The sequence below is a fragment of the Phocoena phocoena genome, chromosome 10 (assembly GCF_963924675.1).
Source record: "Phocoena phocoena chromosome 10, mPhoPho1.1, whole genome shotgun sequence".
Classification (NCBI taxonomy): Eukaryota; Metazoa; Chordata; class Mammalia; order Artiodactyla; family Phocoenidae; genus Phocoena; species Phocoena phocoena.
Window position 1 is genome coordinate 6,717,438 of NC_089228.1, and position 24,064 is coordinate 6,741,501.

General features: G+C 58.5%; 1 protein-coding gene across 16 annotated transcripts in view; it reads left to right on the forward strand.

Moving 5' to 3' along the window:
* The window catches only part of ATP2B2 (ATPase plasma membrane Ca2+ transporting 2), a 107,891-nt gene that overhangs the window by 78,544 nt on the left and 5,283 nt on the right, over positions 1-24,064 (forward strand). For 11 of the 16 annotated variants that reach the window (XM_065884831.1, XM_065884840.1, XM_065884833.1 and 8 more), the window contains 9 exons: positions 309-543; positions 8,733-8,912; positions 9,110-9,197; positions 13,122-13,228; positions 13,706-13,897; positions 15,997-16,210; positions 17,827-18,038; positions 18,184-18,291; positions 20,027-20,209. In XM_065884831.1, the coding sequence (XP_065740903.1) occupies positions 309-543; positions 8,733-8,912; positions 9,110-9,197; positions 13,122-13,228; positions 13,706-13,897; positions 15,997-16,210; positions 17,827-18,038; positions 18,184-18,291; positions 20,027-20,209 (1,519 nt within the window). Of the gene's footprint in view, positions 1-308; positions 544-8,732; positions 8,913-9,109; positions 9,198-13,121; positions 13,229-13,705; positions 13,898-15,996; positions 16,211-17,826; positions 18,039-18,183; positions 18,292-20,026; positions 20,210-22,031; positions 22,204-24,064 lie in introns of all 16 variants that reach the window. The other 5 variants (XM_065884834.1, XM_065884838.1, XM_065884836.1 and 2 more) reach the window with 3 other exon arrangements.

The window sequence follows — 24,064 nt, forward strand, 5'->3', positions numbered from 1 at the left end:
GATGAAATCTTGTGAAGATGAAACAGAGCAAAGTAGATCTGCTCTTGCTGAAATGGCCTGGGGCAGATATTACAACAAGGCCGCCTGATTTCTTTTTGGCTGGTCCTGATTTCATCCCTGCCTGGGGCCCAGGGGCCAGGACCACCCCTGAAGCATTATGGGAGATGGTCTGGACGAGCCCTGGATGACCAACCACGGCCAGTGGGACGTCCGTCACTGGGGAGGTGGGGGTGAGCTCCGAGCCCATCGGAGGGAGGGTCTTTGGGCCCTTGGCTGGACCTTACCCGGCCCCCTCCCACCTCCCCCAGGTGCTGCAAAATCCTCAACGGGGCGGGTGAGCCCCGGGTCTTCCGGCCCCGCGACCGGGATGAGATGGTGAAGAAGGTGATTGAGCCCATGGCCTGCGACGGGCTCCGCACCATCTGCGTGGCTTACCGCGACTTACCCGGCAGCCCCGAGCCCGACTGGGACAATGAGAATGACATCCTCAACGACCTCACCTGTATCTGCGTGGTGGGCATCGAGGACCCCGTGCGGCCCGAGGCAGGTGCCCCGCCGTGGAGCTTGGGGAAGGGGGTGAAGCTGGGCGTCCAGCCTGCTGGGTGACCTGGAGTATGTCGCCTCACCCCTCTAAGCCTCAGTTTCCCTGCAAGGCCCACGGGGTCTTCTCTGTACCTACTCCTAAACATTCAGGCTCTTAAGGCTAGCGTAGCCACACTTACCTGCTTGGGACATGGGGTGCAACCCACAGCCTGCCAGCCGGCGTTTCTCTACCGTGAAGGCTGCCCTGCCCTAGAAGCCTCAGAGGAGCCAGGATCTCCTGTCCAAACCCATAGGCCCAGATTCAAGGGTCCCTGCAAAGGAGACACCCAATAACAAAGGTTACCACACTCAAGAAGACCCCAAATGTGGGCATCCCCATCAGCATTTAGAGTTCTCCCCATCCAGACCAAGTTTACCAGTTAGTTTTCCCTAGTGATGCAGCGGGCAGTCTGCCTCTATCAGGTTTCCAGGGGAACAGAGCTGGAAAGTTAACCAAAGGTCAAATTCTCAAGCAGAAGGGAAGGGGCGGGTGACAGCACCCCCTCCCCGTAAAGATCGAGAAAAGTGATGTAGTATGTGCGCCTACTGGGGTGCTCAGATGACAGTGGGTCTTCAGTCTCCTTTAGCTGAATCTGCATCTGGGGGGAAAGCCAAGAATTCAGTGCCGGCAATTTGCAGGGTTGGGGAAGGATGGGACGTGCGTGGTCGGTCGAGCTGCCCAGGCTGGGAAGAGGGTGTGGGAAGAGGAGAGAGCTGCCTCAAATCTCCGAAATGCTGCTGTGGGCAGGCAGAGCGAGCGAGCTCACCCTGGGAGCCAGGGAGGCAAGGCACAGGAGGGGCTGGCCTCCTCTTCCTCGAGGACTAATGCTGCCGGGCCCAGATTGGCCTCGGCAGTGGGATTTGGTGATGCTGCCCCTTGGGACTGTTTCTGACCAGGATTCTTGGCCCCCTTAATCAATAGAAATTGATAGGAGGCCATACAAGAAATTCAGGCAAGGCTTTACTGGGGCTCCTGCTGCAGCAGGGGGGAGTGAGAACAAGTAACAGGTTCCTTTGCTCTTGGCTCCTTCTGTGGGGTGACGGTAAAGGTGTGTCCAGGGGTCGGGCCGAAGGGGGGGCTTAGGTGGTCTGCCCACCCCTTAGGTGGTGCTGTGTGCAGGGGGCATGCCCAGTACCCTGCTTTTGCTCCCGACTCTTGTGAAGTGGCAGTTGCGTTCTTTTGGTCTTTTTTGTATCTTGTTCTCTATAATTTGCCCCAAATGGGCATGCACGCGGTTATTTTTGGTCGCTTATAGTTTCTTTGTATGTCGTTGCTCGAGGAGACGTCTGTCCAGGTGCAAGCACTGCAGCAAACGGTCCCAGGTCCCAGCCTGTCTCAGGGCCGCCTTCCTCCACCAAGGGCAACTTCGCTTACCCTGACACCATCCTCTGGGGCCCCTGGCTGTTCCCTGCTCCTCCTGGAGCCTCCATGTCCCCTTCTTTCAAGTGAAAGGGAGCAGGCAAGATGCCCTCCAAGCTCCTGGCCCCGCTGTTTTAAGACTCTGCATTCCAAAGACTAAGTGAAACTTGAAGGTCACAGACGTGGACTTTCACATTTAGGCAGCAGGGAGAGGGGTCAAAAGTGTGAGTTCGGGCATCAGATAGACCTGGGATTTTGAGTCCCGTGGCATTATGAGCTGTGTGACCTTGGGCCAGTTACATAACCTCTCTGAGCCTCCATTTCCTCATCTGAAGACTAGGGACAATAATAGTATTCTACACACATGCACACACACACACACACACACACACACATGCCTCCTCACTCCCACCCCAAGCCTAAAACAGCAGGGCTGGGAACACGTTCAGCCTATGTCAGAGAAAGGGGGCCTGGTTCCAACCCCAGCTCTGCCACTAACAAGCCACTTCTCCTCTCTGTGCTTCAGTCCCCTCATCTGTAAAATGGGTGGTCGGCCTGGGGGCCCCTCAGGTCCCATCCAGCTCTAAGGTTCTGAGCCAGCTGCCTGGGAGGCTTACTCTCATGCCTTTCTTTGCTTCCCTCCGTCAACACATCCCTGTGGGTGACCTTCTCTCTCCCCTGGGCTCACCCTGGGATGTGGATTTGGAAGCTGTGACTGTGTTGGAGGGCAGGGACATACTGGAGGGACACAGCAGTCTAGGGACATGGGTCCTCATCCCGCCCCTGCCGCTCCTTCACAGAAGACCTCCGGTGTATCACTGCCCCGGGCCTCAGTTTTTCCACCTGAACAATAAGAAAGTTGGACGTCAACAAGTGAGGGGCACAGTGGAGTTACTGGTGATGCTGCCTGAAAGTATGAAAGCTCAGGGACTTCCCTGGCAGTCCAGTGGTTAGGACTCCGGGCTTCCACTGCAGGGGGCATGGGTTCTATCCCTGCTCAGGGAACTAAGATCCCCGCGTGCTGCGTGGCACAGGGAAAAAAAGAAAAACAAAAGAAAGTATTAAAGCTCTGACCTGTTGACTCAGCATCTCCCATGGGGTGGGGGTGGACGCAGAGCCTCAGGAGACAGGCAGGTATGGTTTTTGATTTGTTTGTTTTTTTTAGGCTTGGTGATATATCATCGCCAAATTCAAAAGGTTCGATAGCACAAACAGGGTGAAGTAGCCCCCCATGCCACCACCAGACCCCAGTGACCACCTCCGAGGCAGCCACAGTCACCAGTTTCTCGGGTGACCTTTGGAGAGGGTCCCTGCCTCTGGTGAGCATGTGTGTGTATGTTGCCAGGACAACCGTGAGGCCGGCCAGAGAAAAAAATCCCCACCCAGACTGCATCTAGGGTCCCACAAGCCTGGTCAGATTCATTTGCTGCAGGAAAAGAAACTCGGCCTCCCTCCCTTAGTTTCCCCGTCTGTCAAGGGAAAGAAGCTCCTGTTCCCTTCCTCCCTTGAGAAGACAAAGGACAGAACAGATAAAAACAGGGTTGCAAGTCCCCCCTCCCCCAAGATGCTACAGTGGTGCATTTTCCAAGTCTGATGGGAGCCAGTGAGGATGAAGCCATCAGGAGAGCAGCGGCCTGGGATTTGCCGGGTTATCCGGGGGTGTTTGGAACCCTCAAAGTCACAGACAACTGCTGTCGCCACAAACAACAGATGTTTAAAAGCCTTTATTTAATGAAAACAGGAAGCACCCATTTCCTGGCTGGTTTTCCTCAGTGAGAAATATCTAGGATAATTTTAGCAAAAGAAGGAATCTTTTTTTACAGCTATTTTATCTATGGGGAAAGCACATTTCAACCAGATCAATGCCTCTGGGGCTCAGGTCTTCATCCTCTCTGCACCCTCCCTGCCCGGAACGGTTAGATGTTCCATAGCTGGTCGTTGCATAAATGAGTGAGTGAAGCGATAAAAGGAAGGGCTGAGCAGCTGCAGGAGGTGTCCCACTGGGTTGGAGGGACCAAGGATAGCTTGCTGAACAGAGAGCATTTCATGTGCAAGATGGGAAAGATTTGTGACACAGAGATTCAGGGAGAGAGGGCATCCCAGGGAGAGAGGGCATCCCAGGCAGAGGGGACAGCACAGGCAAAAGCACAGAGGTGGGGAGGGATGCTATGTGTTTGGGGACTAGTGAAAACCCTAGCTGGGTTTATGAGAGAAAAGGCTGGGAAGGGAGCTTGGAGCCAAACTGTAGAGGGTTTGCATGTGCCCGTCCAAATCCATTCACCCGGGTCAGGCTTCGAGGGACTTAAGCACAAAGGTGTTTCACAGTGACCCACGTTGACCAAGCACCTACCCTGCACGAGGCCCACTGCCTGTAAAGGAAGTGGGGTAACTCTTGGTGGCCAGGGGAGGCTCCTCCGGTGTTTCCAGATCTGTCCTGAATCCCCCCACACACCTTCAAGGCAGGTCACAGGCCCTTAATATACCTGATCCAAGGGTCATGGTGGGGAGCCCAGCCCATCCCACCGCCCCAGACACCTGCGCCTCCAAGTGCTCTAGATGCCCGCTGCACCCCCATCGCACACCCTGCATCTGTATCCTTTCTGTGTGTCCCTGTACCCACCCTGAAGCGGAAAGAGCAAACAAGGGAGCCCGGGGTCAAGCATCTTGCCAGCCTTCTCCACCCACACATCACCAACATGTGCTGGCCCTGAGCTTGGTGACCTTTGCTGCTGTCACAGAATTCTCCAGCCTCCGTGAAGGACGGAGGCTATCACTCCATTTTACAGATGAGGAAACCAAGGCTTAGGTGGGAGCCCAGGGCAAAGCCCAGCCCAGCCTTTTGGCCCCTGAGCCCTCTCTCCACAGGGCAGAGACACTTCCACTGCACAGAGTAAAGTGTGCGGACCATAAAAATTAGCCTCCTCCTTTTTTCCCAGTCTGGCTTGTTCAGTGGAAGCCCAGAGGGTAGGGATTCCAAGCAGGCAGATTTCAGCTTCCTGAGACAGTCTTGAAAACAGAAGTCTTCCTAAAACATGGCACCCATCACCTCACTCCCAGTTCAGAACTTGCCATGCCTCCCAGGCCTGAAGGAACAAGGCCCTGACTCCCACACCTTTGGACCTGAAGCCCCTCTCCAGCTCCAAGGCCACCGGCCCTTACCCCACATCTTCCCCTGGCCTCAGCCACCCAGATCACCCGCAGCAGTGTCTGCAGTACCCTCCCCTTCTCTGTGTACCTCATGGGACAGTTGTCTGCAGCCAGGACCACAATGAACTGGTCATCTCTGCAGCCCCAGCATGGGCACAGTGCCAGGCATCAGAGCCTCAGTTAGTGTTGGCTGAAAAGAAGCAGATCAAGTATCCCCTCCTCCAGGAAGCTCCCACAGATTTCTTCTCCCCACACACTTCCTTCTAAAGTAACAGTGTGCTCCGCTGTGCTCCCAGAACTCTTTGTACACATCTTTACCAAAGACCCTGTCTCTGTACAAGAGAATGGGTCTGACCCAAAGTAACTGCTCTCTTATCCGAAAAAAGAACGATTATGTGAAAGGGGGGCTTCCCTGGTGGTGCAGTGGTTAAGAATCCGCCTGCCAATGCAGGGGACATGGGTTCGAGCCCTGGTCCGGGAAGATCCCACATGCCGCGGAGCAACTAAACCCGTGAGCCACAACTACTGAGCCTGCAGTCTAGAGCCCACGTGCCCCAACTCCTGAGCCCGCGTGCCACAACTACTGAAGCCCACGCACCTAGAGCCTGTGCCCCGCAACAAGAGAGGCCAGCACAATGAGAAGCCCGCGCACTGCAACGAAGAGTAGCCCACGCTCACCACAACTAGAGAAAGCCTGCACGCAGCAATGAAGGCCCAACGCAGCCAAAAATAAATTAATTTTTTAAAAACAGAAAGATTATGTGAAAGGATACAATAGACTTGTTCTACCTTAGAGCAGTCAACCGTAGAGGGGATGAGCACCTTGTCAACAGAGGCAAGTAAGTAGAGGCTCTCTGACCATCTGTCAGGGATGCGTGGGAGGAGATCTAGGCAACGAGCAGAGGGTCAGAGTCATGACCCAGAGTCCCTTCCAACCCCAAGCATCTTTTAAACAAGCATAACCTAAATTATTCCTTTCAGGGCAGAAGCCAGATGAGGTGTGTGTTCCCAAAAGAACAGCGGCTCTTTCCTGTCCCCTGGGCCAGGAGACAGCAGGGGGCTGCAGCCAGGTTACAGCCATTGTGAGGACATCGATAAATTATGTAAACGGGATCTTGGACCTTCCACATCCCCACTCCCTCCGGCTCTATAAAAGGAGGTCACGTTTGGTTATGTGAGCAGCCGCCATGGCACGAGGCAGAAGCCTTGCTCACGTGGCCCCAATCCCTGAGTGGGCCCCAGAAGGCTCCTCCCCAGACTCTGGAAATACACTGAGAGGAGGCCCATGATCAGCTCGCCCCGCTCCAGCCCTTCAACAACAGGGAGATCACTACCTGCCACCACAGAGCCGGCCTGTTAGAGAACTCGGGGAGCTGGAGGGGCCTCCCCTAACCTTGACCTAGGCCCTGCCTGTGCCCGGCATTTGTTTCTCACTCCGCCCCAGGATGGCCGTGCTCAGGAGTTGGGATTTTCTCTATCAGCGGCGGGGTGGAGGCCCAGAAAGGGAGTGGCACACAGGCTAAACCTGGGGCAGGTAGCTGGTGGTCAGGGTAGGGGCAAGATGGAAGAGGCGGGGCCAGAGGCAGGGAGACTGGGAAGGGACTGGGCAGTGACCTCTGCTTGAGATGGTGGTGTGGACGGGGTGTGGATAGAGGCAAGATACTTTCAGTGTCAGTTCTTGTTCTTAAAATTCCTGAGTGCAGAAAGGGACCGGTGGGCATAAGTTGTCCGCAGTCAGGTTTTGGACCAGCGTTCTAACTCTTTGCACTCTTTGCTAGGGCTGCCATTACAGAGTACCACCAACAGTGGAATTGCGTTGTCTCCTGGTTCTGGAGGCTGGAGGTCTGAGATCGAGGTGTCGGCAGGGTTGGTTCCTTCTGAGGGTTGTGAGGGAGGCTCGGCCGCGGGCCTCTCCCCCAGCTTCCGGTGACAAGCTGGCAGTCTTCAGCACTGCTAGCATGTAGCAGCATCGCCCAGATCTCTCCCTGCCTCTTCCCATGATGATGTCTTCCCTGTGTGTGTGTGTTTCTGTCCAGATTTCCCCTCTTTATGAGGACACGAGTCACATTGGATGCAGGCCCACCCTAATGGCCTCATCTTAACTTGATTACCTCTATAAAGAGCCTGTCTCCAAGGAAGGTCACATTCTGAGGTACTGGGTGTGAAGAGCTTTCTGGGGTGGGGGAGGGAGGGGGCAGGGAAACAACACAATTCAGCCCGTGACGCCTTTAAACTCTCTCAGCAGTGACTTGTCAGGGTCGGGGTGGAAGTGAGTTCTCAGACCCCAGGATGTGGAAGAGGAGAGTCGGATTCAGGCCCCCCTTCCCACCAGGTCTGAGATTCTAAAGTACTTTTAGTACAACTGGATTTTCTGCCCTTGACGTGTCCTCTCCCACTGAAGGACATTTCGCAGCAAATATTGCCTTATTATTTTGTTATTTGTCACTGGGTGAGAATCGCTTGTTCAGTTGATCTGTGCTGTGTGTGAAGGGCCATGGCAGCTCCAGGCTGGTTTTTTTTGTTTTAACATCTTTGTTGGAGTATAATTACTTTACAATGGTGTGTTAGTTTCTGCTGTATAACAAAGTGAATCAGCTATACGTATACATGTATCCCCATATTCTCTCCCTCTTGCGTCTCCCTCCCACCCTCCCTATCCCACCCCTCTAGGTGGTCACAAAGCACCGAGATGATCTCCCTGTGCTATGCGGCTGCTTCCCACCAGCTATCTATTTTACATTTGGTAGTGTATATATGTCCATGCCACCCTCTCACTTCGTCCCAGCTTACCCTTCCCCCTCCCCGTGTCCTCAAGTCCATTCTCTACATCTGTGTCTTTATTCCTGTCCTGCCCCTAGGTTCTTCAGAACCTTTTTTTTTTTTTAGATTCCAGTCTGGTTTTTGCATCCTAATTGCTGGGCAGATCCAGCGCCCTGCAAAGGTTGGGGGGGGGGTGGACAGCTTCTGATTGGCTGGGTCTGCTGTGGCCTAAATGGCCCAGATGTCAGTCTATTATTACAAAGAGGGCAGTAGGCAGCCCTTACTCTCGCAGGGAGATGTCATGTTTTACACAAAGCCTAATCATTCACATTTATTCTAAGCCAATGTCACATTATATAAATAAATTATCCTAAAATGCAATGTCCTTCCCCTGCCCGCCCCCCTGGCAAAAAACTGAAAACACACAAACATATTCATCATTGAGTTTGCAGGAAATGTGCATGTTGATGAAGCAGGGACATGATCCTGTTCAGCAGTGGAGTGTTCTGTACTCTTGCCTGGGGCCATATCCAAGAGGATGTTTACTGTGGTCTTTCTCAAAGTCCTTGTCCAAGTCAGGATAGCCAATGGTTTCATCTTAGGATGCAGTATCATGGGTGATAGGCGGTGGCTGTCTGGGACACTGCAGAAAAGAATTGTGAGACCACATCAGGGTTTCATCAGAGGGTGCTGTGATCGATTAACAATGCCTACCACAGCAACAGGAAAGGAGGAGATGGTCTGTGTGCCATCAGTACCTCCTGGTCATCTAGGCCCCTTACAGTGGCGTTGCCTGTGAGCAGGGCTCACTCTGGAATCCGTGAGGGCAGGGAGGGACTGCACGAGACGATGTTCACTCCATGGCACATGCCCTCCCGCCCAGGTCCCAGAAGCCATCCGCAAGTGCCAGCGAGCAGGCATCACTGTCCGCATGGTCACCGGTGACAATATCAACACAGCCCGGGCCATTGCCATCAAGTGTGGCATCATCCATCCTGGGGAGGACTTCCTGTGCCTTGAGGGCAAGGAGTTCAACCGGAGAATCCGCAACGAGAAAGGGGAGGTATGTGGCCCAGTTCAGAGGGTCCTCAGAGGGCAGGGCTTTGGATGGGGAGCTGGGAGGCACGGACATGCATGAAGCTCCAGTAGCCAGCCAGTGTGCCACTCAGAGCCCAGTGATCGAGGCAAGTCCCGTCCCTTCTCTGGGCCTCAGTTTCTCTCCCCGCCCCACCAACCCGCCCCTCCCCCATCCCTCTCCAGATTGAGCAGGAACGAATCGACAAGATCTGGCCAAAGCTGCGGGTGCTGGCTCGCTCCTCCCCCACGGACAAGCATACCCTGGTCAAAGGTAAGACTTGGGCGGGCACGGGCAGCTCTGAGGCCCGGGCGCCAGGCCTCCCCGGGCCTTCCTGTCCTGGTGCCTTCAGCTTCTTTCCAGGATGGGAGGGGCTCCTGCCTGGGGCTCCCCGCACCTGGGGACGCCCTGGGAGGCCGCTAAGGGCCACAGTGAAATAAGGAGGCGGCGAATCTGCTCCCTGGGCCCCACCTCCCATGGGCAGCAATGGGATTGCGTATCCAGGGGCCAAAACTCATGGCCTGAGGGCTGAAAGGGGCCCACAGATGAGTTTATTTGGGTGGTGTGTCTTTTTCAATGTTCAAGCTGAATGACTTTATACAGACCCTGCTTGCTCCCATTTGATGCCGTCTTAACCACTGCTGTCTGACACTCCGCCCATTTCATTTACTTATGTTCTCAGTCGGGCCCCAGAGCTTGGGAGTTTGAGACCCTTGGTCTGCCTGTTCTCTAAGGATGCTATCTGACATGTGTAACCAGGATGCCGGGAATGGGCTGTCCTGGGAATAGCAATCTGAGAAATGAGCCAAAACCCAGTGTCCTTCTTCCCTGAGTCCCTCCAGGGAGAGGGCACACCCCTCGCTGAGCTCATCTAGCTGGTCAGGTGCTGGGCACTTTCAGAGTCCCATAGGCCTGGGTTTAAATCCAGACTCTGCCCCTGCCCTGCTCTGTGGCCTTGGGCAATTGCCCAGCACCAGGGCTCAATTTTTCCATCTGTAAAATGGCCGTAGGGGGAAGGTTTCTGGCTGAGGTCATCCCTAGGGCATCTTGGATTCCTCTCCTAAAGGTGCTGCCCAAAGACATTAAGGAAGGCAGATCTGGCCTTGGAACAGAAACACAAAGCCCCAGAACCACAGATACCCAAGCAGGAGACCACCCCCAACCCATCCCCAGTTCCTATTCAATCATGCACTCATTCATTCGCTCATTCTCTTGATAAATGTTTACTGAGGATCTAGTATGTGCCAGGCCCAGGTCTTGGCCAACGTGGTCCTCCCGTCTTGGAATTTATGGTCCAGGTTTTATCCAGCAGACATTGAATAGGTGGTTTCCCTACTAGAGCTACAGGCTGCACTGGTGGGAGAGAAGGGTGATCTGGGCCCTCTGCTGGCCTCTAACTCGAGCTGGGGAGGGTGTCATATTGCAGGCCGTGGAAGGTGGGATGGGGAGCCAGGGGGAAGGGCCTGTGTTTCAGGCAGGACAGGGAACTACACTGTGAAAGCCCAGAGGCAGAGATTTCCAGGCACTTTCAAGGACTTGAAAGAAGTTCAGTTGGCTGGGCTGGAGCCTCAAGAAAGAGAGAGAGAGAGAGAGAGAGAGAGAGAGAGAGAGACAGACACAAGAGGAGGAGGCCAGAGAAGGGGGTGCCAGCATCAGATCACATAGGGCCTTGAACGCCAAGCTGTGACCTGCACAGTTAGCCCAGGTGGGGAGCCGAGGGAGGGTCTTGAAGGGGAAAGCGCCCTCCCTGCCGCTGTGTGGAGAGTGGCCTGGAAGCAGAGGGCCCACCAGGACTGTCCAGCTGTGAGCGGTGACACCCGGGCAGGGGTGGTGACAGTGCAGGCGCACTGAAGGGGACGGGTCTGAGAACTCTTTGTGGGCAGGAGGGGCCTGGGCCCGGCGATTGTTCAGATGGGGTGGAGGGATGGGGGAGAGGGGAGTCCAGGATTGCTCAGTCTATACCTGCTTGAGAGCCCGCTGCACAGTTTACAAGGGGGCAGCTAGGTGTCAGGAGTCGCACAAGGGACCAATTTGAGGGGAAACTGATGCGCTTGCTTTAGGAGGCTGAGCTGGAGGCCCTCTGACATCCAAGTGGAGATGTCCATGGAGTCAGGGCTCAGGAGAGAGAGCTGGCCCCCCATGAAGACATAGGTGGGGTGTGACGAGTGGGGGTAAGCAGAGGAGCTGCTGGACCCAGGAACCTCCCACCTGAGCGGTGAGCAGAGGCTGAGACCTGTCAGCGGGTCTGTCACCAAGAAGAGGCAGCCAGAGGGGTCGGGGGACAAGCAGGCCGAGGAAGGAGGCCTGCTGAGGGGGAAGGCGTGGTCCACGGTGTGAATAGCTGCTGAGAGGTCCAGTGATAGGACAGGAACCATAGGAGTCGGCCACAGGGAGGTCCCTGGGGACCATGCACTGCGGGGCGTGTCAGCACTGGCGGTGGAGGAAAGAGGTCTGGGGGAAGGGGCTCTTGCAGCTCCCCCCTCTATCGGGAGCTGTAGGAGAGCTGGGCCAGCCTGGGGAGCCACAGGGGAAAACTGGCCCCCTCCTTGCCTCGGAGAAGCACCCAGGAGGGCCCAGGGAACCGGGGGGGTGAAGGCCTCAAATGCCAAGTGCACAGAGATTGCATAATCCGGGGCAGCAGAACAGCTTGGGGGAGCGGCCAGGAGGACTTCCGGTGCACACGTCCTGAAGCCAGACCTTGAAGAGGGTGGAGCTTTGACCCTTGCAGGGAGCTGCGGGGAGACAGAGTCTGGGGGTACAGTGTCCCAGGTCAGGGAACTCATTCCCTCCTTCCAGAGCCTGCTGCGGTTTGCCAATTGCAGGACACACGTGTGGGAGCAAAAGGGACCTGATTAGGGTGGGCGGGGGTCCTCAGGGTGTCACAAAGGCTTCCCAGGGAAAGCAGTAGCCGGGCTGAGACCGGGTGACTGGGTGACGGGACGGCTGGCCCAGGGAACAGCCTGTGCAAAGACAGGCAGGTGGCCAGCTGCATGGGACGGAGAGCCGTTCCCGTGGCAGAAGCACAGGCTGGGGGTGGCTGGGGGAAGAGATCAGAGAATGGGCGGGGTGTGACCACGGAGGACCAAGTGGGTAGAGCCGAGAACTCGGCGTCATCCTGAGGCTGAGGGCAGTGAGAGTATGACTCTCAGCTGGTGCTGGGAGCCCGGTTCAGACTCAGGTGTCAGAGAGAAAGGCCCTGGGGCTGCTATGAAGATTGGAGGGGAGGGCTTCCCTGGTGGCGCAGTGGTTGAGAGTCCGCCTGCCGACGCAGGGGACACGGGTTTGTGCCCTGGTCCGGGAAGATCCCACATGCCGCGGAGCGGCTGGGCCCCATGAGCCATGGCCACTGAGCCTGCGCGTCCGGAGCCTGTGCTCCGCAACGGGAGAGGCCACAGCAGTGAGAGGCCTGCATAACGCAAAAAAAAAAAAAAAAAAAAAAAAAAGATTGGAGGGGAGCCTGGTGTTAGGGAGGGGGGAGTGGAGGCGCTGCATGTCGGGTGGCGGAGAGGAGGATAAGGATCCCAGTGGGGCTTCGGGGCTGTAGGACCCGCAGGCGCAGTGATGCATCTGATGTGCGGAAAGGGACAGGGATGTATCAAGGTTGACACCCGAGTTTCTGTCCTGCCATGGATGTCTCTGCTTGGGACCCCGCAAACTCCACACACACCCAGTGACGACTTCTGTCACGCATCCTTTTCTCCTGGCCCCAGAGCAGTGACAGGGGCCGTGTGTCATCTGTTCGCTCTGTTATTTGCTGAAGGTTTTACTGAGGATGAACGTCTGGAGAGCAGTCCTTGGCAAATGGCAGAGCCCAGGCCTCCTCGGGTGTGACTGACACCGCCCGCCCCACCCCCAGGCAGACGGTGCTGAGGGAGCAGAGAGTAGGCTCCCCGGCCAAACCCTGGTGTCCCGGGAGGGCAGAGGGGCCCCTGGGGTATAGGCAGAGCGGAGGTGCGTCCGGCCAGGGTGGCGGCCCCTGTGGCCACGGGCTGCAGAAAGCAAAGAGGATGCTGGAGAGGTGACAGGCCCGGACCACAGCGGGCCGCAGCCGGCCCCGGACTCAGGGGCGCCACGTCCCCTGCAGGTGCTGGGAAGAAGCTCGACGGGAGGGGGTGGCAGGGCAGGGGCCAGAGAGGAGGCTGTCCCCGCCCCGCTGGGAGTCCCAGGGCCCTCAGTACATGCTCACCCCACTCACAGGCATCATCGACAGCACACACACGGAGCAGCGGCAGGTGGTGGCCGTGACGGGGGACGGCACCAACGACGGGCCCGCGCTCAAGAAGGCCGATGTGGGCTTCGCCATGGTAGGAGCTCGCGGGGGCCCGGGGCAGCGTCCGGCAGGAGCCCGCAGGCAAGGGGTTAGGGGAGCGTGGACCACACAGCCTCCTGCAGGGAGTGCAGCACCCCCAGTGCACACTCCACCCACCCTCCGTCCACCTGATGCTCCCAGCACTCTTGAGGCTCGGCCTGGTCTCCGGGTCTCCCTGGAAGGGTAGAGGGGGCTTCCTGTAGCGATGGGTCTGGGGGAGGGAGGGAGGGGAGGGAGGGGGAGGGAGTGGAGCGCCCCCCTTCCTGAAGGCAGACCGTTGGCCTCAGGGCTGGGTCTGTGAGGAGCAGGGCTGTGGTGTGCATGCGTGTGCATGCACATGCATGCCTCGTGTGGCCTGGCGGTGCGGGGTGGGTGGGTGTGTGCAGGGGCTGGTGTAGGGGTGAGGACAGTGTCGCTAGCGCTGCTCGCCTCTCCGGTCGCCCCACCCAGGCTTCTGTCCCCATCCCCACAGGGCATCGCAGGCACGGATGTGGCCAAGGAGGCCTCGGACATCATCCTGACGGACGACAACTTCAGCAGCATCGTCAAGGCGGTGATGTGGGGCCGCAATGTCTACGACAGCATCTCCAAATTCCTGCAGTTCCAGCTGACGGTCAACGTGGTGGCCGTGATCGTGGCCTTCACGGGCGCCTGCATCACGCAGGTGGGTCCTCCAGGGGCAGGCAGGATGGCGCAGGCCGAAGCCTGGGGAGGGCGGACACCCACACGGGGTGTCCCAGATCGTCTCGCCTGCACGCTGAGGGCCAGGAGCTGCATCACAGACCCACCCACGTAGGCGCCAGCCCTACAGGGTGCAGGAAATGAGGCTCGGAGAGGTGGCGGGATTTGCCCAAGGTCACCCAGCAAGTGGAGATGCCAGGCCCACCTCCACATATGCCTGACCCAGGCACAGGCCTGGCCGTTGCTCCAAGAGGCAGGAGAGGTGATCCTCAAGGGAAGGCAGGACCCCTGGCCGCATAAAGGGCCAGAGAGAAGCCGGGGCAGGACAGGCAGCCGGCTGGGGTTGTGGAGCTGGCAGGGCCCTGGGAGCCTCAGCTCCGGCGTGGAGTGCGCTGGGAAAGGCCTCTGTGCTGGGGTTCCTGGGCCTCGTGGAGCTGACAGGCAGGCCCCAGCACCTGCAGCCTCACTGCTTCCTCAGCCACCTCACGAGGCGGGAACTGTGGTGATCCCCATTTCAGAAAGGCAGAAACCGAGCCTCAGAGAACGGGCCTGCCAGGCACCTGCCATTGCTCGCACAGCCTCCTGCCTCACCCCAACAGGGCCTGACCAGGAGAGGGCAGGTGTTCCGAGGCCTGGCCCCTCCCAGAACCAGGTGGGCAGGCAAGGTCCTGCCCATAAGAGCACAACAGGGGCCCAGAGGCCAGCACTGCCCTGAAGAGCTGTGTGGCCCTGGGAATGCTGTCCCCTCTGTTGTACTCTGAGCCCTTGAGGGTGCACGTAGCAGCACCCAACACCCCAGCCCTGAGTGAGAGCCCTGGGCGGTGCCTAGGGCGGGGTGGAGGCGGAGGTCCCTTCTGCTCATAAGGGCCTTGTCTCCTGCTCTCTGGACAAGAGGCTCCCTCTAGTGGTGGCTTGAGGGACACTCCAATGGTACAGCTGCTCACACCAGGCTTCTTGGAGACCAGCTGGTGCCAGATGAGGAAACTGAGGTGCCAGGGGGGCTGTCAGTTTGCCTGAGGTCTTGGATTGAGTTGGTGGCAGGGTTGTGAAGGCCTTGGTGGGGAGATGGGGGCCCTGACCCCACGGTGCATAGAGGAGGCTGATGGGCAGGAGGAAGCTGAGGGGAGTGGGGAGTGTGACTGAGCCCGGGCAGAGGTGGGAGAGGTGGCCTGGACGAGGGGCGGTGATAAATATCTAGGAGATGAGTGAGTGTGTAAGGCGTAGGCGGAGGGGCCTCAGGGGCCAGCTCAGTCCAGGCTGCTGGGTGTATAGGATCTGCGGGCTTCCTGGAGGAGGTGCTCAGGCAGTGTAGACCACATGGTACGACTGTGCGCAGACAGTATGAGTATGTGATCCCCGTCTCAGCCAGAGAGAAGTGTGGGGCTCCACACCAGAATGTGCACGGTGGGAACCCGTAAATGGTGAATGTTGATGAGTTTTAGCTTCTTCTGTTCCTTACTTGCCCAAATTTTCTACCAGGAAAATACATTATTTTTGGCGTCACAGACACACATAATAATTGCTTCAAGTAAACACAAGAGGTAAAGAGAAATTGGGTGGTAGTAAAAAAGGGACAGGGTCCCAGGCATCGTTTGTGGGATAGGAGAGGCCCGAGCCATTGGTGGTCGAGGGGAAAGAGGTAGCGGGAAGCAGAGGAGGTGGGGTCTGGGTGGGAGGTGGTTGTGGGAGGGTCGTGACCTTAGCCTGGAAGAGAGGCTCGTCCAGATGGGGGCTGGAGAGGCCGAGGAGGGAAGATGGTGGGGATGTGGCGGTATTTACGGGGGCTGGGCTGTGGAACTGGTGGCCATCGGGCCTGGGGCTCAATTTTCTCCTTGTGGGAGAAGACAGGTCTGAAGTGGGCGGGTCTGGGCTGTTCCCCAGGGAAGGCCTAGCAAACCTGCTCCACGTCTGTTCTGGAACCCAGGGGGTGAGCCAGCCGAGGAAGACCCACGGGGAGAGCCGGCCTCAAGGCTCCGGTGGGAAGCTGCTGACACCTCAGGAAGGAGCCCCACCCCAGGCACTTCGGGCCAGCAGGTGGGCCGGCCGCGCCGTGACAGCCCCCTCTCCACTCGCTATCCCCAGGACTCCCCTCTGAAGGCCGTGCAGATGCTCTGGGTGAACCTCATCATGGACACGTTCGCCTCGCTGGCGCTGGCCACCGAGCCACCCACGGAGAGCCTGCTTCTGAGGAAGCCATACGGCCGCAACAAGCCCCTCATCTCGCGGACCATGATGAAGAACATCCTGGGCCACGCCGTCTACCAGCTAACCCTCATCTTCACCCTGCTCTTTGTTGGTGAGTCCCCCACCCTGCCCACCGGGGACACCATGGCCCAGACCCCGTGCTCTGGATTCACAGCTGCCTGCCTGTGTGCTGGTGAGGTGATGGAGGCCTAGGGAGGTGAAGTTAGTTGCTCAGGGTCACACAGCAAATCTTGGGTAGAGACTGGCCCTGCCCCAGGTCTGGCTGACTCCAAAGCCAGGGGTTTTTCCACTGATGACAGCTCCAGACACTGTGTACACAGTGCAAGGTGGTGCCTCACGTCAGCCCCACAAGAGCCTGAAGCTCTAGGGGGAGCGGCCAGCCCCTTCTCTCATTGCTCCCACACTTGGAAGGATCCTCACCACGCCATCCTCAGAAAAGAGCCGCATGCCTGCCTACCCGCCAGCTGTTTCCACAACACGTTTATTTAGGACCCTCTACCACCAACCCCCATGACAATGAGGGCACCGAGCACAGAGGGAGGAGGTGACTTGCCAGAGGGCACACAGCCAGTCTGAGGTGGCACCCTAGCTGGTTCTAAGACTGGCCTGGCTTCCAGGGTGCTTCAGAGCTGATCCGGGCGAAGCCCACCCCTGGCACCTGGACAGGCCCAGAGGCGGGCAGGAGCTGGCCCACAGCCACACGGCAAGTTGGGGCCAGCTTGGAGTCCCCAGAGCCTCTCTGAGCTGGGTTTTCAATGCCAACGAGCCCTTGCCCTCAAGTCCAGAGTACAGACGGCGATGGGGCACGATCCCATTCCTCAGAGTGCAGTTCCCTTCCGTTGTGTTGGCAGGACGGTTGCAAAGATGATCATGAAAAGCTTTGGAGGATGTTCGGGGAATGCAGAATTAGTAGAGACTCGGAGAAAGCTGTCAGGCTGGGGAGGGGGGGCGTGGTGGGCTCCTGCTCTACTCGCTGGCTTCCCCACTTGAGCGCCTGCTCTGGGCGGTCCTGGACTCAGCTAGATCCTCACACTCAGAAAACCCCACAAGCCCTCCCAGCACCAGCTCATGCAGCTTTGCAAAAGGACGCAGGACGGCGTCAGGCATGCCGTGGGTGGGTGTCCACACAGCAGCCCGGGGCTGTGTCCCCCACACACTGCCACGTGGCAGCTCCCGTGACAGAGAGTTAGGCCACCTGGGTGAGTCCAGAGCCAGCCTGGCCTGGAAGCTCCAGCCTCCATGCAGGAACTGGTCTCTCCTGTAACAGCCCCTTGCGCGTCCAGAGGTCTCAGCAAGGACGTGCTCAGTTACAAGCAGCAAGACTTTCGGGGGGACCCAAAGCCATGGTCTCCCGCCAGGTATTCCGAGGTCACTCTACATCCTCCCAGTCCGGATGAGTTTGCCAACCAGGGGTTGCTTTTTATAAGCCCTGTCGCCTTGTAGCACAGCTGGCCTCCCACCTTTATCAGATTTCTGCAGAAAAAGTGGAAGAAAGTCCACCCAAGGCCTTTCTCCCCTAGAGGAGAAAGGGTTTTGTTACCCCTTCACTTACACCGCACAGCTCAGGCCCACCTGCCCCCCAGTGTCCAGAGAGCACCTCCCGCATCTGGGTGACCCACCCGGCTGCTCAGAAGAGGCCCCCACGCAGGGCCAGGCGTCCCCCCAGCTCCGTCCCTCAGCCCGGCTCCCGCCCTCTCGGCTTGGCAGGCGAGAAGATGTTCCAGATCGACAGCGGGAGGAACGCGCCCCTGCACTCGCCACCCTCCGAGCACTACACCATCATCTTCAACACCTTCGTCATGATGCAGCTCTTCAACGAGATCAACGCCCGCAAGATCCACGGCGAGCGCAACGTCTTCGACGGCATCTTCCGGAACCCCATCTTCTGCACCATTGTGCTGGGCACCTTCACCATCCAGGTACCGGGCCCCACCCTGACCTGGCCGGGGTGCGCCGAGGGCAGCGGGCAGCCGGAGCCCCTCGGCAGTGCCCTGAGAGCCCAGACCTCCGAGCTGGCCCCTGACGGCCTGTCCCTCTGTCTCTCTCTGCCCCTGTGGCCTCCAGATAGTGATCGTGCAGTTTGGCGGGAAACCGTTCAGCTGCTCTCCGCTGCAGCTGGACCAGTGGTTGTGGTGCATATTCATCGGGATGGGAGAGCTTGTCTGGGGCCAGGTGAGTGCTGGGGGGGCTGCAGGAGGGGCCTCTCAGCAGGGGAAGGGAAAGAACACTGGACGGGGAATCCAGGAGCCCCAGGAATGGGCCATGGCTCCTCCATGGATTAGCTGTCTGGCTCCGGGCAAGGGCCTCCCCGTCTCTGGGGACCGGAGCAATGGGGGTTTGGCCCAGGTCTCGAATGCTGGTCATTTGGGTATCGCCACTGTGATTTTTGCCTCTGTCTATACACCCCGCTGATCCTGTTATTTACTTGATACTTTCTTTCAGTCACATCTGTTTTCCTAACTGAAATTTATTTCAAAAGGTAATTTATGTTACAGATATGATTGGAAAATCAGTATCACTTGTCATAAACAGAAGCTAACCAAAAAAATGTAACAAGCGCGATGTTATTAAACTCTTAACTAGATGCCATGGCCAGCCAAGGCTCAGAGCTCGAAGCCGGCTTGTTGTAAAGAGCATTAGTAGGTGCTGTGACACCAAGCAGAGGCTCCTTCGGAGAGCTCGGAGGGAACGTAAGAGGGGCAAACCCTGCTGCATCACAGTGCTGTGTCTGCAGCCATCTGTGGCCCTCCCCAGCTTCGGGGAACCCTGGGCTGTGTCCTCTCTAGGGGCCCTTCTAGCCATGACCCCAGAACGTTCTCCCACCAGGTACATGCACACACACACGCACACGTACCATCATGGAACTCACAGCTTGCAGCTCAAAGACGCCTGACCAGGACCCGGAGCTGGATCCAGGCAGTGGGTGCCCCAACAGGCCTAAGACGTTGGTCTTGCCTTCAAGCTGTTCCCAGGCTAGAGTGGGAAATTCCAGTGAGAGAAATTAACTAGAAGGTAAAGAATAAAATTTAGTTTCCCTCAGAACAATCTTCTTTAAACTTTGGAGCTCCTTTGGAGAGCTGATAAACTAGGTTTGACTTAACAACGCCATTCCCTGGGCACCCTCAGGGCCTGGGCATCTTCATCCCACTGGACAGTCCCTCAGGGAGCCCTCGGCGTCTGGATGAGCAGGTTCCTGACACCTAAGGAGGATGCCAGCGGGCAAGGCCCACCTTAAACCCCCGGGGAACCCCTGAGAGTGTGCAGGGCAGCCCCTGCCAGTCCCTAGAGGAGATGTCAGGGGCCTCTGACCTCTGCCACCTCAGCTGCCCCACAGGGCCTGCCGCTCAGGCCTCAGCCCCACGGACAAGCCCTTTGGAGGAAGAGTAACAACAAAGGCATATCCCCCTCCCATCTTGCCTTCCCTTTCCGGTAGGGCAGCCGTTTCAAGAGTCCCAGGATTGACTGACCCCAAGGCATGCGAGCTCTGGGCCCCTGTTGCCCAGGGTTGGGTACCCCAGGACCCAGTGACCTCAGGAAGAATAAGCCAGAGACCTGAGGGCCAGTGACTTAGACACAGCATCTCCAACTCTGAGAACTGGTCCCAGCTTTCCAGATGGGAAGGCCGGAGCTCACAGAGGTTAAATGACTTGCCCAAAGTCACAGGACTTGTAAGGTCTGGGGTATCCAAAGTCACACGTGTCCAACTCCCCAGATTTCCCACGATTTCCACCTGCCTCTGGATGAGTGAGTGAATTAAGAAGCAAATTAAAAAGAAATCTAAAGATTGACTTGAGGAAGAGGTGCGACGAGTTAAGGAGTGAGTCGAACGTAACTAGGTCAGTGGGTAAGAAGAGCAAGAGGGAGGAAGGGAGGCCGAGCCCTCCGCTGACAGCTGGGCCCCTCGCAGGTCATCGCCACCATCCCGACCAGCAGGCTCAAGTTCCTCAAGGAGGCAGGCAGGCTCACGCAGAAGGAGGAGATCCCGGAGGAGGAGCTGAACGAGGACGTGGAGGAGATAGACCACGCCGAGCGAGAGCTGCGGCGGGGCCAGATCTTGTGGTTCCGAGGCCTGAACCGGATCCAGACCCAGGTACAGGCGGCTCCTGGGGCCGGGCCCGTGCCTGGCGGGGTGGGTGGCGATGGGGATGCGGGGATGAGGGTGGGTCCAGACCCGCTCTCACCATCTCACCAGCCTCCTGTGCACCCATGTACCCCACACACACACTCTGCCTTGCCGCTGAAGAGCGGCCTCCTCGGGAAGGCCCTGCCTCCCTGCCCACCTGGCCGGGGTCAGACTGGGGTCACACCCACTGTGGGCTTTGGGGCGGGGGGCAAGGGGTGCCCCTAAGGTGGAGGAGGGGTGACCCTGAGGGCCGAGGTGAGTGAGGGGCTCCTGTCAGGGTTGCTGGGGGGCCGCCAGGAGGGTCAGGCGAAGCTGGAGACTGATCCACGTGAGGCCAGGATGGCAGCTTCAGGCCGGGGTGGGCCCCAGATTCTACCGGCCACGTGGAAAGCCTGCGGTGCGGGCTTGCGCACCTGCACGTACATCTTCCTCCACGGGGGGCTTCAGACGCTCTCCTAGCCCCCACTGGGGACCAAAGGTTGGTTTTCCACACACACACCACACGCACGCACACGCACCCCAAGGACACACATGTAGAGCACACGCGCGGGATGTGTGTCCGGCCAGAAGCAGGTCTCTGCCTCAGAACGGGACTGCGTGGCCACCACGTGACACACGCCACGAACATGCAGCCCCCGTGTTCCCACACGGCCCCTCTCCCTGAGTCTGGGCTGCAGTTCTCGGGGTGCTTTCACAGCCCTGTAGGATGAGGAACAGAGGGACCAGGAAACTGAGAGAGGCTCAGTCTCCTGCCCAGCCGGCCTGGAACAGCTGTGCTGGGACGTTCATGGTCACCCTGCCCCCATCACGCTCTGGGAAGTGCGTCAGGGCCCCCCACCTTGGGCCTGCGGTCCTGCAGTCCTACGTGGCCTACCGCTGCATTTCCACCTAGCACAACAAAAACAGGTCGCCTGGGCTGCCTCACACCCTACAGGGACTGTCCCAAACATCATCTCATTGGCCTTCCCGGCCCCCTGAGAGGTCGGTATGCCCCGCACCTAGTTTTAGGGGTAACCGAGGTTCAGGAGACAGCCCTATCTGGGCACTGGGTCGGGGGAGCAGGTTGCACACCCAGAGCCTCCTGACAGACAGCAGTCTGGGCTCCGGGACTCGCCCTCCGGGTAGCCCCCATCCCCCACTTCCCAGGCGGGTCCAGCAGCTCTCAGCACACACACAGCCCTGGTGCTGTCACCATCCTGGCCACAAAGCCTTTGAGGAGGACACCGGGACTGTAGTTTCTTGAGTGAGCACGAGTCCTATCTAGCCTGACTCTCACGGACCACTAAGCGGGCCAGTGCTTTGCCCCTTACAGCTAACCCTGCCAGGTAGGTGGCATTGCCCCTTCTGAAGGACAAGAAACTGCCACGGGCAGTGACTTGCCCAAGGCCGTCTAGCTCGTAAGTGATAGAGCTGGGGGGCCAGGGTCTGTCCACCCCAGAGCTCCCGGCACGCCTGGTCCCAAGGGCTGAGCACCCCCTCTGCCTCCAAACACCATGTTTAACGCCCCACCCGCGGGCCCCCGCCCAGCCCATCGGCCCCTGAGTCACTAGAGCAGGACCAAGGCCGGGCCCCTGTGGCTCCCCCCTCAACCGGGCCCTGGGGACCCCAGGAGCCCGAGCTGAGCAGACGTCTCTCAGAGCCTTGGAGCGTGCCTGGTATTGTCGTTTTGGTTTAAGTGGCGTGCTGTCTTGCCGTGGCTGCGGCTGTCCTCGTGGCCTGGCGCCTGTCAGTCGTGTAGCTGTCGTGTCCATTCTTTTCGCAACTTGTCTCGTTCTCTCCTCCGTTGCAGATTGAAGTAGTCAATACTTTCAAGAGCGGGGCCTCCTTTCAGGGAGCCCTGCGGAGACAATCCTCCGTCACCAGCCAGAGCCAGGACGTAGCCAATCTCTCTAGCCCTAGTCGCGTGTCGTTGTCCAATGCTCTTTCCTCTCCGACCAGCCTTCCTCCTGCTGCAGCCGGGCGTGAGTGTGAATCCTTACCGCCTCGGGTGCCACCGTCGCCAGCGCCGGGCGGCCAGGAGGGCAGGGGCCGGGGCGCCAGGGACTCGGGGGGCAGGAGGTCGTGATTAGGCCCAGGGGGCTGAGGGGCCCCGGCTATTGAGGAGGGTCCCAGGCGGTCAGCAGACCACAGCCAGGCACGGGGTGGCAGTCCCTTAGGGGGTCCGGGTCGGCTGGGGTCAGGGTCAGGGGTTATGACCAGGCAGTCATGGGGTCCTGAGGGTCACAAGTAGCCAAAAAGTCTGGGTCAGTCAAAGGATCACCGTTGGTCAGGGAGGTTTCAGTGATCGAATGTCACAGTCCCCCACAGGGTCACGGTGGCCAGAGGGGAGCAGTCAGCTGGGGGGCGTGGAGCACACCAATCAGTGTAGGGTCATACCCGGTCAGGAAAAGCCTGGCTTGTGAGGGCCAGGGTCAGAGTTGGCCAGGAGATCACAGTCCTGCGGTCGAAGTCAGGCCGAGGGTTACTGTGGGTCAAGGGAGGAAAGGCTCTCAGGGGTCACAGTCAGCCACAGTGAGGTCCAACCCAGAGGGCTCACTATAGATCAGAGGTCACAGTTGGTCAGGGGACCCAGGCCCCCAAGGAGATCACAGCCTGGAGGCCCGCTACCCAGTAGTTCAGCCCCTTCTGCCCTCTCTCCTTGTACATCTGAGAGCACCAGCTACCTTACACACACTTCTCCCTGCAGCGGGGCTTGGAGCACAGTGAAGGCCTGAGCCCTTCCTGGAAGGGACAAGGCACCTGACCCATTCCACTTGACCTCAGGTAGAGCACAGTGGGGGGGGGGGGGTCGCATCTTGGCTGGCTGACAGCAGGCCCGAGGGACCCAGTCTAACCTGTGGCTTCCTCATTGGAGGGACACCTGGGACTCCGACCCCCTCCATCACCTCCCTCCCTCGAGCTCATCTCCTTACACCAGGGTGTCTGACACAAGTTTCTCAACTCTGGCCTTGTCTAGATCTTTATGAACCCCCCATGGCTCCAGGTCCCAGAGGGCACAAGGAGTTTCTATTTACCACCTGCCTCCCTTCCCTGTCTCTAGTCAGCCCCTCCTAAACCACACGGGAGCTGCAGTCTGGTCCTCTCACGTTGTCTGTTCACTCAGCCAGCCCTTGGGCTTCTCTGATGAGACTCCAGGCCTCATCTCTTGATACTTTAAAAGGTGCCTCTACCCCCCACCCTCCCAAGCACAGAACATCCAAAACACACATCTCTGCCACCGGGCAGGAGAGGGCCATGTGCTGGGTGAGAATGATGCCATCTGAGCCCCTGGACAAGAGGCGCAAGCCACACGGTGCCGTCGGTGGCGTGTACTCACGTCCCACGACCTTGCCGTGGGTGCAGTCCCACCAAGTACACAAAATGACAGGGGGGATGCAGAAACGGGGGAAAGCCCCTGTGCTTATTCATCAGCACGAAAACACAGCGATGGGGAGGCCAGACGAGCCCAGGTGAAGGGAGGCCACGTTTGAGCAGGTGGTGTCTGAGTCACGTTCCCATGAGGCACTGTCACCGGCACGTCACTGCCAGGCTTTCTCAGGGCAGGAGACACTTGTTCCCACCCTCTCCCGCTCCACACAGAGCGCCCTCGCCTCGGTGGGAGGCCGCGCCCAGCTGGCCTACTCCTGCGTCAGCCAAGCTCCAGCCTTGGTCAGCGCTGCCTCCTGTCGTGGAGTGCAGAGACCAAAAGTGATCAGGGCTGGAGAGCCACCTGGGGAAATGACCTCTTCCTCTCGGGGCTCCCACTGCCCTCCCATTGCCTCCTGCATGCCTCCGGCCGGTCTGACTGCCAGAGGGTGGCCTCCGGGTCCAGGCCCAGGTCTT